This window comes from Zeugodacus cucurbitae, chromosome 4 (genome assembly GCF_028554725.1).
Source record: "Zeugodacus cucurbitae isolate PBARC_wt_2022May chromosome 4, idZeuCucr1.2, whole genome shotgun sequence".
Lineage (NCBI taxonomy): Eukaryota > Metazoa > Arthropoda > Insecta > Diptera > Tephritidae > Zeugodacus > Zeugodacus cucurbitae.
This window is the reverse complement of record NC_071669.1, coordinates 47,407,102-47,419,365: the sequence shown is the minus strand read 5'-3', so window position 1 is coordinate 47,419,365 and position 12,264 is coordinate 47,407,102. Positions and strand designations below refer to the sequence as shown.

At 32.7% G+C, this 12,264-nt stretch overlaps 1 protein-coding gene across 4 annotated transcripts in view; it reads left to right on the top strand.

Annotated features, from left to right (window-relative positions):
- The window catches only part of LOC105221001 (protein ECT2), a 36,708-nt gene that overhangs the window by 6,860 nt on the left and 17,584 nt on the right, over positions 1 to 12,264 (top strand). For 3 of the 4 annotated variants that reach the window (XR_003753353.2, XM_011197619.3, XM_011197620.3), the window contains one exon: positions 5,542 to 5,767. Coding sequence is in view for 3 of the 4 variants with exons in the window: in XM_011197619.3 (XP_011195921.2) it covers positions 5,542 to 5,767 (226 nt within the window). In the remaining variant the exon portion in view is untranslated. Of the gene's footprint in view, positions 1 to 5,218; positions 5,470 to 5,541; positions 5,768 to 12,264 lie in introns of those variants that run through there. The other variant, XM_054230275.1, reaches the window with a different exon arrangement.

The following is a 12,264-nucleotide window of genomic DNA, read 5'->3' as shown; positions in this document are numbered from 1 at the left end:
TTACAAATTTGCGAATCAATACATGTAACCATTCCACGTGTATGATTCTTATCCCCACATCTTCGCTGTCAAATGTCATAAATTGTCATTTCACATGATCTTTCCAAATACACATTTCCATTTCGTTGTTGTTTATATTATTCTACTTTCCACTAGCTTGGTGGATGCAAGTGGGGCACACAAATGCGTCGTCGTCGTCCATATGCTGAATTATTTGTTTTGCAATTTTCAAATTAAATATTGTGCAGCGGGCGAACTAGTCAGTGACTAAGTACACACACACTTACATACATACATGTACATATGTACAAATTTGTGTACTTATTTGCTGAGCGTAAAAGATGAAGATGTGCGCCCACAATAAAACGCGTCTTGCGTTTCCGAGTACAATATGTATTTTGATTGCGACTGCGTTCTGAAATGGCTAGTTGCTAACCAACCGCCCACCGACCGACACAACTCAAGAGGCCACCTCCAGTGTCTTGTCGCTTTGAGTTTAATTGGATTAGCAGCGGGATGGATACGCGCACACACACATACACACTCATATAGAGATGATATTAAAGGCTTATTTAGCTGAAACCGTTACTGTTGCACAATTGAACTTACATATTCTTTATTGGTCTCGGCTCTAGCTTGTGTGGGAATATCAACTCGTTTGGTCTGGTCGCCTACACTTGTCTCGACTGCTTCGGAGCATGTAATCAAAATGAAGTATGTTTGAGATGAAGGGGGAATTAGTAGTGGAAATGCATGCACACTTTCTCCCATTTTTCGCGCCTTTTATTGCATTCTGATCCTTGACTTGTGTTCTAATTAAAATACTAACGGCAATGAAACGGTTGATTGGCTGAATAGCTTGCTGCTTAGCAGATATTCATACAGATAATGTTATTCTCAAACATACATATAGTATACACATTTACATACCTACATACTTATATGCTCATACAGAAACTTTTGTGCAGTTTCAATCAGTCTAATATGTGAGCTTCTTGCATTAAGATAGCCTGTGTATGGAATTGTGGAAAGTGCAATTTTACAAGCATACATATTTACACATCTATATGTCTATATACATACATCTGTAAACATTAGCATACTGCATGTCTGCGTTGAATGCGCGTTTGATTTAGTATCTTTGAAATGCAGTTGCATTTGCAGTTGCAATGCAATGATTTGCGCAATTTTCAAGTTGATTTCAATAAATGATCCCCCTGCTGTTAACCTCTCCTAACATGCGCAATAAATAACTGAAAATATTGCAATGAAAATATTTTCACTCGCTTGCAGTTCCATTGTTCTTTGAAATATGATTCGTATTGCAGAAGTGATTTCAAATAAAATGAAGAAAAAATCAATAAATTAGAAGTGCTTTTCGGTCATCTAATGACGTCTGCAGTGATCTCTTGTAACAATGTGTAATTTTGGTATTCTCCTTCTAAATTATTTCCTGAAGTTTTTATTATTTTGTTAACTTTATGAAATTTTATATTTCTAAAATTTATACTAAGGTCTTGGACTGGCGCTAAAGTAAATCATAGAATCGTTCGTGCATCTTCTAATTCAAATTATGCTCTTCGATGCTATATTTTCTTCTTTCCAAGATTTTCTTCATTCAAAATGTTTTTTTATGCATTACCTTCTGCAACGTGATTTTTATATATAACTGGAAGAATGAACAAAATTGTATGTCACTACCACAATATTGAACAAGTTCTCCCTGAATAGAATTAAATGCGCATTTTATCCTTCAGTCATATTTTTTCGTTATCCAATTTATAAACTAAATTATTTACTCTCTTAGACTGGGTTTATACGTTGAGAACTTTTAGATATGTAAAGACTGCATTCATTTATATTCTAACCGGCATTGCTATTGTGTTTTGATTCATTGTCTATATAATTCTATGTTCTTTCCATGTGTTTGAGATAACCATATACTGAAGTCGTTTCTTCGCAATGTAACGGGTGATTTTTTTGAGGTTAGGATTTTCATGCATTAGTATTTGACAGATCACGTGGGATTTCAGACATGGTGTCAAAGAGAAAGATGCTCAGTATGCTTTGACATTTCATCATGAATAGACTTACTAACGAGCAACGCTTGCAAATCATTGAATTTTATTACCAAAATCAGTGTTCGGTTCGAAATGTGAAAATCCGCTTTTTTATCGACAAATTTTGTTCAGCGATGAGGCTCATTTCTGGTTGAATGGCTACGTAAATAAGCAAAATTGCCGCATTTGGGGTGAAGAGCAACCAGAAGCCGTTCAAGAACTGCCCATGCATCCCGAAAAATGCACTGTTTGGTGTGGTTTGTACGCTGGTGGAATCATTGGACCGTATTTTTTCAAAGATGCTGTTGGACGCAACGTTACGGTGAATGGCGATCGCTATCGTTCGATGCTAACAAACTTTTTGTTGCCAAAAATGGAAGAACTGAACTTGGTTGACATGTGGTTTCAACAAGATGGCGCTACATGCCACACAGCTCGCGATTCTATGGCCATTTTGAGGGAAAACTTCGGAGAACAATTCATCTCAAGAAATGGACCCGTAAGTTGGCCACCAAGATCATGCGATTTAACGCCTTTAGACTATTTTTTGTGGGGCTACGTCAAGTCTAAAGTCTACAGAAATAAGCCAGCAACTATTCCAGCTTTGGAAGACAACATTTCCGAAGAAATTCGGGCTATTCCGGCCGAAATGCTCGAAAAAGTTGCCCAAAATTGGACTTTCCGAATGGACCACCTAAGACGCAGCCGCGGTCAACATTTAAATGAAATTATCTTCAAAAAGTAAATGTCATGAACCAATCTAACGTTTCAAATAAAGAACCGATGAGATTTTGATATTTTAGAATTTTATGCGTTTTTTTTTTTTTTAAAGTTATCAAGCTCTTAAAAAATCACCCTTTACATCGAGATCGCTTTAGGCTCGTTGCGCCATTGTTTTGACAAGAAGTTTTGATTATAGAGACGCTGCAAAGCAAACACTAATGGGGTGACAATATAGAACAATAGAATTTAAATGTAGATCTTATAGAGTACTTGAAATTTATCATCCATATTCTTTCTTGTACGATCTAAAAAATATAATCTTTCTAAATTGATTCAACTCGTTTTCGATTCGCAATTTATGCTCTCTTTACAATAAAAAAAAACAACAGCAAAGTCATCATCTAGTTTTTTTTCTGTATAGGAGTATCGGTATTGTATTGAGTCTCGTTATGATTATACCAGTCTATTTAATTCATACCATTTGCTTAATCGATTCGTTACTCACAAAGATTTGGCGAATCGAAGAATGTTTAAGATTCTGCTTATATATAATTATTCTTAAAATTGACACTTATCTAAAAAATTTTATTTTAAATTTTATACATGAATTACATATATACATACATACATACATAGGTAAATTCTCTAATTCTTTAGGTCATTCGAAAATTCCAACAATTCAATAATCAATTTTAAAATTTCCTTCGGCTATGAGTGATTTTGTTTACATACACAATTTACACATATTCATCATAAAAACATACACACACTTGTATAAATTATATGCACGCGTCCGCCGTACACCTCTTAAAATTCTTGGGTGATCTTTTTTTGGTTGTTGTACATATGTATGTATGTACTTTTGGAAGCATTTAATTGAAGACAAATGATTATGCAAACTGTTTTGTATGCGCGAATCTTCATCTTTATTTTCACACAAAACTATGCGGCTCAATTTTTTAATTTATTTTGCATTGAAACGCGTCAGAAAAAAAAACGCGAACGAAACGAACCAATTGCCAAGTTTCAATTGTGCATAGGAAAAGAGATTGAAAGAAAGAAAGATGGAAATATTGAAGGAAATTGAATTATTGTGGCGCAAGTGGTGGAAGGAAAATGGCATTAAAAAGAAAAGACAATAAAAATAAATTAGAAAAAGCGAAAATCATATGAAATGCGAAAATGGGCGAAAGCGTGAAACTAGAACAAAACGTGCAAAATGAAAAGCTAACTATTTTCCAACACCTTGATCTTATTTTTTTATTGTCTTTTAACTAAATTTTTTAAAATAATTTTTGTAAATAAAAAAATTTATAATAAATTGTTACGAGCAATTAATAATAAGTTTGAATAAAGTAGGTATAAATATGTTTTCTTTATGACCTAAGGGATTACACCACTCAACAGCCTAGTTTCAAGGTTTGTTTTTAGAAAAAATTAGGTTCATGGGAACTCATTTTCTATATATTAAATGTTTATCATGTTTTTCCATCATATTTAAAAGCAGTTGTGGTTGTTGGAAGTCGCCTTGTGGGGCTTCGTAGTCGTAAAATATTCCCCTTTAATTTAGAGACTGGAACAAAATTATAAAAATTTTTATCAATCTTATGTACAAAACGACCAGCATCAACAACAGCAACCATTTCAGCCTCGAAATCCAACACATAATCAGTCTTTCCAAAAAGTGCTACTTTGGACTGGGTAGGAAATTAAAAAGTGAAGACCTCTCGATGATGACGATGTCGGCATCCGATGAGACGGCACTAAGAGAGAAACGTTTTGCGAACGATTAATGGTCCTTTGAATATTGGCAACGGCGAATACCACAGATGATGGAACAATGAGTTGTATGAGTTATTATTTATTATTTATATAATGTTATACAGCTCAGTTCTTTACTGGATAAGTTGTCAAAGAGACTACTAATAGCAATACCTTTACATTTTCATACTATTATGTATTATAAATAGTATTATTTATAATATAAACATCGATTTCAATATCGAGAAATATTAAAAAAAATCTAATTTTATGACGTCACATTAGCGACAGTTTACGACTCACTTGCATCATAGCCCCTTATTAACATGTAAATTAAGAAAGTCAAAATCGAATAGTATTTACACATCTCTCATCTCTCTAATTCGACTATAAGTTATAGTTCTAGACATGAAGGACTATACCTATCAGCTCGGCCTATATATTTTACTTTTTGTTTTATTTGTTTGACATTCACATTTCACTGTGGAAGACATGACTGTCTCTTCGGTCTGTGGCAACCGCCAAAAAAGCGCTAACGCATGTAAAAATCTATGAGGGTCTGCCAGACAGCAGCAACGCGGTCCCACAAGTATGGCATGGATGTGCGCGCTCACGGCGGCACACCGTTTGTTTGTTGAATCAGTGCGTTGGCAACAGCTGCCGTGCCGTTCCGGCTAACTGCTCGGCTGCGCGACTATTAGCGTTGTTTTAATTGAGCATCGCATACATCTTTCCTGTCGCTGTTTCTTGGCGAATTTCAAACTTTTTGTTTTATTGTTTTTTTTTTTAGAAGAAGGAAATTGTGGTAGACTCTTGGTGGTTAATCATAAGTAGAACTTCGCTTTTAAGAGCTATGTAAATTTTAATCAACATTCACAGTGGTTCTCAAAATATACTGAAATGCATTTAAAAAACTTATTCAGAAGTATGTTTGTAGTTACAGTCGAAGTCAGAATTTGACACACATAATTAATGTTTTTCTACTTTCGTTTTACAGAAATGTCCATTTCACCTTCACCCTCACCCGAGAATCTGAGGATCTGTCTGGTTGGCGATGTCGTTAACGATGCAGAAACCGTAGAGGCTGCGCGCAGTTTTAATGTGCCTGTCATCACCTCCGAGAACGGTTTGGATGTGCTCAACGACTATGAGTGGCGCACCTTCTTTGTGCTGCAAGATTTCGAGGGTCCCATATACGATGCGATACACAGAAATAAACAGTGGTAAGTGATATTCAATAATGTTATGTTTACAGTGTGTGTACAGGCCGATTTTCGAAAGTACCGCAAGCAACTGACGAAGTACGAATTTTTGGCATATTTACTCTTTACGTAAATTCCTACACACGCTGACTAATTTTTTGCAAAAACTCAAATCGCCTGCCCATATATACTATGGGTATGTTGGTATGTGCATAAGTGAAGTGTGTTCTTAAATTAGCACAAGTGTATCTCTCAAATGACAATCACTTGTGCATAAAAGCTATTTTTAGTTATTTTCAAATACATACTTGATTTCATAAATAGATACATTGCTGTGATTGTATGATTGTTTTGTTTGCCATTTTTCGGTTTTTACATAGGGTTGTGGCACATCAATGGTTTCCATAAATTGACGCCATATGTCATCTTCGCTTGGCACCCTTTGTTAGCTGCCGGAAGTTTTGATTGTGTAATACAGACATTTGCATTCACTGTTTTATTCTGAAATGACGATGACATAATCAAACGCAATTTCTTTGTATCACTTACAATGGTGATGGATGAGTATTACACTCGATATGATGTTGGTGATGATTTCTTCCTATCTATCTTCAACTCGTTCAAAAAAAAAAAATAATGTTCTTCATGCTAAGATGTGGTATCTTCATTTGAGAGGGGGTGTTAATTCAAACACTTTTCACTGAAGGATTTTTCAGTTTCATTAGTTTTTAAAGTGTGATATATTACGATAGTCCGTAAAACATATGGAAGCCATACTTTTAGCTTGAAGTATATGGAATAATGTGCCTTAATAATCGGCATAAGCTTGTTCTTTATAAGATATAAATTCAATCAATAGCTTAGTTGGTTCCCTTAACTTAATGGGACTTAGTTCGAATAAGTATTCAAAATTATCATATCAAGAAGAGACTCCAAGTCGGAAAACGCAAAACGTTAAAAACATTTCGAATATTTTATAAAAAATTGTCATATTTGAAAAAAAAAAGAAAATGTTGCCTACATTTAGGCGTAAAGTGAAATAAATATACTTTTACTGATTGAACTTGGTTGAAATGTGTAAACTAAAAAAAATTGCAATTATAATAAATATGGGTATGGAGCTAAATAATATTTTTCAAGGATTAGTTTTGAGAAAAAAATTTATTTTTTAAATATTCTAAATCTAAAATTAAAGAAAATAATATTATAATTTTCTGAGCACTATTTTAAAATTTTATTTATTTTTAAATGCTTTCAGTTACATTTGATATGTACTATGTAGACACTGTAAGAAATATATTAATAGTTTTTTTTTTTTAAACAAAATAAGTGTGGACAAAGCCAATAGAACGCTGAGAATACTCGGTAATTTGTTTTCTTTTCGAATTTTTATTAAAAATGATATATGTATGTATGTATGAAAATAGATGTGCAGACTAAATTTACTACCAAGCATTATGGCGAACAAATGTTTCGTGTCTCATTTGCACGAGCACTTATGAAGGCGATAAAAGAAAATAGCCACATTGAACATAAAAGTCCCAATACGAATTCGCTAAAAGTGCTAAAGCAAGTAAAATTCAAGCAAAACAAAATCGCAAATACAGCGCAAAAAAAAAATGAAAATAAATAAAATGTTGAAAAAATGAATGAAAAGTTTTAGTGCGACAATCGAAGAGTCGATGGATGTGCGACTGATGGGTACTACGCCAACCGCCAACAAACGCGCATCACATGCAAAAATACTTCAAGCGCACGAAAAGATAAATAAATAAATCAAGATGAACTCGCACACAACTCACTCACTTTCATATATTTGAATACGCGAGTATGTGCGTTGTAGAAACGCAGTCAAAAACCCATAAAAATATGAATGAAATTGGCAAACATCAGTGCGAACACATTGCCAGCGCCACCAGCGCACATTGCATTGCTGATTGTTTTCGCTCATCAACGCTGGAAATGCTGATGCCGATCCACCATCAAATGTCAACAATAACATCGATACGAGTGGTTACTTAAAACACACACGCACACAAACGCACATGCTTTTGTACATATTTACACATGTACGCATATGTATGAGATGATAAATAAACATGATGACGATGTTGGCAGCAAAATTATGATGAATAGTTCACTTGTCACCAGCAAACGCTCGAGATAACAAGGAGCAAAACAAAGCAATCGAAATATCTATAAACATAACATATGTATTTATACCGCGAAATGTTTTCACGCTTGTAGCCCCATACATTTATCCAACACACACACACACACATTTGTCTTTATGATATATGACATTCTAAGTGGAAAGCATGTAGGCGCCACAGGGGTGACTGGGTGGGTGACAAGCAAATGATTTAAACAAAATTTACACTTTTCGGAAACCCACCGGAAATGTTGTATTGAGAGTAGTTTGTTGTTTATCAATTAGTCTGTGATGAGCATAAATTTATTTAAACGTCTTTGTTTATGCGAAATTCATAAATGCAAAAATATTTTTTAATAATTTTCCACTTTTAATTAAAGCACGAAAAAATTGCCTAATTAATTTTAATTAGGTGTAGAAAAAATAAAATAAAAATTTTCCTTTATTTTAATGAAAAAAAACTAAAAATAATCTTTATTTTAATGAAATATTTTTATTTTTAAATTAATGTGTAGAGTTTTTCGCTTTGGCTTGTTAGTTTTTTGCCATTGATTTCCAAAAACAACTCTGTGGACTCTAACAGTCATGCGCTACTGGGCACTATAATAAATTATTATTTTGTTTTAAATTTATATTATTTTTACAGTAATCCCTGCCTAATGGAACTAATTTTAATAAATTTACCAACAGGTTCGGGATACTTATTAACGGGCCTATATCAAAATATATTTTTTCCCATTTGAAGAAAAAATATTCGATAAAATATTATAAAAATTAATTTAATTGCAATGTAGTTCACCTGGGTGGAATCTATATAATTTAATGCTCTGAATAAAATAAAAATATTTTCAAACTCCATTCAATCTGGTAACACCATATTGTTTTAAGGGTCATAATGGTTTTCGGAACTATTGAAAATTTTACAATTGTTTTTAAATAAATATAATTATATATTTAATTTAAACCACTCTCCATATCAAAGATAAATAGTATTTTGTGAAATTTTTATTTAAAAATTCCAAAAACTCATCTCCCAAGACGTGTCCACAAAAAAACTCTTGCCGTGGACATCATAACTCATTATTGGTTCATCTTAAATCAATAAAACATAAATATTTCGATAGTTAATGGATAAATCTGATTAATGATCGAAGGAGTAAAGAAAATATTAAAATTTGTATTTTTGACAGATTAACAAAAAACTCAGAAATTTCATATGAAAAAAATAGTTGTAATAAAAATATAAAAAAAATCCTTCGTTCGTTAACTAGATAATGTTATTCCAAAGATTTGTGCAAAATTTGAACACATTTCGAGATATCGTGTCCAACGACTTAAAAAAATGAGTTTGGAGATAAACGCTTTTAAAGTTTTAAATAGAAACTGACTTGGTACTTCCAAAGAGTATATCTCTTACAATTTTACTCGAATTGATATGAAATTTTTGGAAATTATTTTTAACATATTCACTTTTTAATAAAACTAAAAAAGTTCGTCTAAATTTTGAAACTCACCTAACCCCTTAAATTGAAATTTCCGTGTTAGATTGTCTAAAATCAAACATATTTATTTTTTTTAAGCTTTTTTTTTAGATAAAAATGCCAAGAAAAGATAATATTTGGAACTTTTTATGCATGTGACGGTCAATTTCTTGTAAATTATAAAATTTAGTATCGAAAATCGGTGTTGAGGTTATATTAATCTTGAACTTAACCTAATTTTGACTTCTAGTTACATTTATTTATTCAGGATATACATAGTACATATGAATACGACTTGGTGATGCATTGACGTGATCTAAGAATCAAACGGTTTAGACGATGTTGATCCATAGGTCGAGATTATTTATATAAGTATTTTGGTGTAAAGGGAGGTGCATATTATGATTCGAGAACTTGTTTCTTGAGTTTCCTATATCAAGGTCAAGGTCACGGAAACAAATTATTAATATACTATTCAACATTCCGAGAATGACATCGAATGCTTGCTTTAGGACATCATGTCCTTTGTATGTTTCATGAGTTATCGGGTGTAGTTAGTGTGGTTTAGAAACATCTTCCAGATCATGATCCGATATTTTCTTCAATTTTGCTCATCAATATATTTGGATCTTGATTATTTCGAGATTATTTATATAAATATTTTGGTGTAAAGGGAGGTGCATATTATGATTCGAGAACTTGTTTCTTGAGTTTCCTGTATCAAGGTCAAGGTCACGGAAACAAATTATTAATATACTATTCAACATTCCGAGAATGACATCGAATGCTTGCTTTAGGACATCATGTCCTTTGTATGTTTCATGAGTTATCGGGTGTAGTTAGTGTGGTTTAGAAACATCTTCCAGATCATGATCCGATATTTTCTTCAATTTTGCTCATCAATATATTTGGATCTTGATTATTTCGAGATTATTTATATAAATATTTTGGTGTAAAGGGAGGTGCATATTATGATTCGAGAACTTGTTTCTTGAGTTTCCTGTATCAAGGTCAAGGTCACGGAAACAAATTATTAATATACTATTCAACATTCCGAGAATGACATCGAATGCTTGCTTTAGGACATCATGTCCTTTGTATGTTTCATGAGTTATCGGGTGTAGTTAGTGTGGTTTAGAAACATCTTCCAGATCATGATCCGATATTTTCTTCAATTTTGCTCATCAATATATTTGGATCTTGATTATTTCGAGATTATTTATATAAATATTTTGGTGTAAAGGGAGGTGCATATTATGATTCGAGAACTTGTTTCTTGAGTTTCCTGTATCAAGGTCAAGGTCACGGAAACAAATTATTAATATACTATTCAACATTCCGAGAATGACATCGAATGCTTGCTTTAGGACATCATGTCCTTTGTATGTTTCATGAGTTATCGGGTGTAGTTAGTGTGGTTTAGAAACATCTTCCAGATCATGATCCGATATTTTCTTCAATTTTGCTCATCAATATATTTGGATCTTGATTATTTCGAGATTATTTATATAAATATTTTGGTGTAAAGGGAGGTGCATATTATGATTCGAGAACTTGTTTCTTGAGTTTCCTGTATCAAGGTCAAGGTCACGGAAACAAATTATTAATATACTATTCAACATTCCGAGAATGACATCGAATGCTTGCTTTAGGACATCATGTCCTTTGTATGTTTCATGAGTTATCGGGTGTAGTTAGTGTGGTTTAGAAACATCTTCCAGATCATGATCGGATATTTTCTTCAATTTTGCTCATCAATATATTTGGATCTTGCCGTGTTCTATCAAATAATCACATCCGCTGGTTAGCAAAGAATGAAAAACAAAGTATCAAAATATCAGAAATTATTCAGCCAGGCACCTGTAGAAAAACAGAGACCATGATCTCTTCGTATTCCCTTTATAAAACAATTAATATGAGGAATCTGTGAATCAGTTTTCATCAAAACAACGTCTTTAAAAAAAAATGGCTCTTAAAAAAGTGCGCAAATCGAAAAAATCGACAAATTTAATTTAATACTGCTTAATAGAAAATGTGTGTTTGCAATAACAATAAAGATGTATCCATATGTATTGGTAATATAATGTACACGAGCAGATAAAACAGATAAATGCTTGCGCAAAAGAGAAAGCATTGTGCAATAAATGTCGAGCAAAGCTAAACAATTTCTTCGCATAATTAAATAAAAATACGCATGAAAATATTTCAAGAATGTGGAAAATCCATCAATGTCCTTGTAATGTAATCGTCGCGCAACAACACACAGTTGACTCAGCTGCCTTTGAACTGTGTAAGAGGCCGTACGCCGATGGGGAGCTGGCTGATCGCGACGCCTGCGGCGGTGCGGGACGTGTAGCTATGGCATTTAAACTTTTTGAGGGTCTTCTCGCCTATTCGAGAGCGCATAAGACACGCTCTCGTACGAATCTTGTATTTTTGTATGCATGGGTGTTCATTTGTTTTTATATAAAGCGTGTGCAGTCGTCAGTCTGTTGGCTGATTCGTTCGTTTCACATCTGTGTAGACTTTCGCGTTTTTTATTTTTCTTTAATTTCTTTATATTTTTTTAAATTATTTTATTTATTATTTTTTTATATTTTTTTATAATATTTTTTATAATATTTTTTTTTATTTTTAGTATTTTTTTGTGCTTTAATTTTACCTCTTATCTATTTTTTCAGTTTTTTATTTCTAAAAAAACACAAGCACAATGTCAAGTCGAATATTAAATAAATGTTTCATTGCAATATTAAACTAATAAATTATTTTCGTAAATTCATATAATATTTATGATTTTTGACGCCGTTTCACGTGGCTATTCGGCTATTTTTTGGCCGCTTTTGTTGTTTGGAATTAAATAAAAAATTTCAAATAAAAAGAAAAAA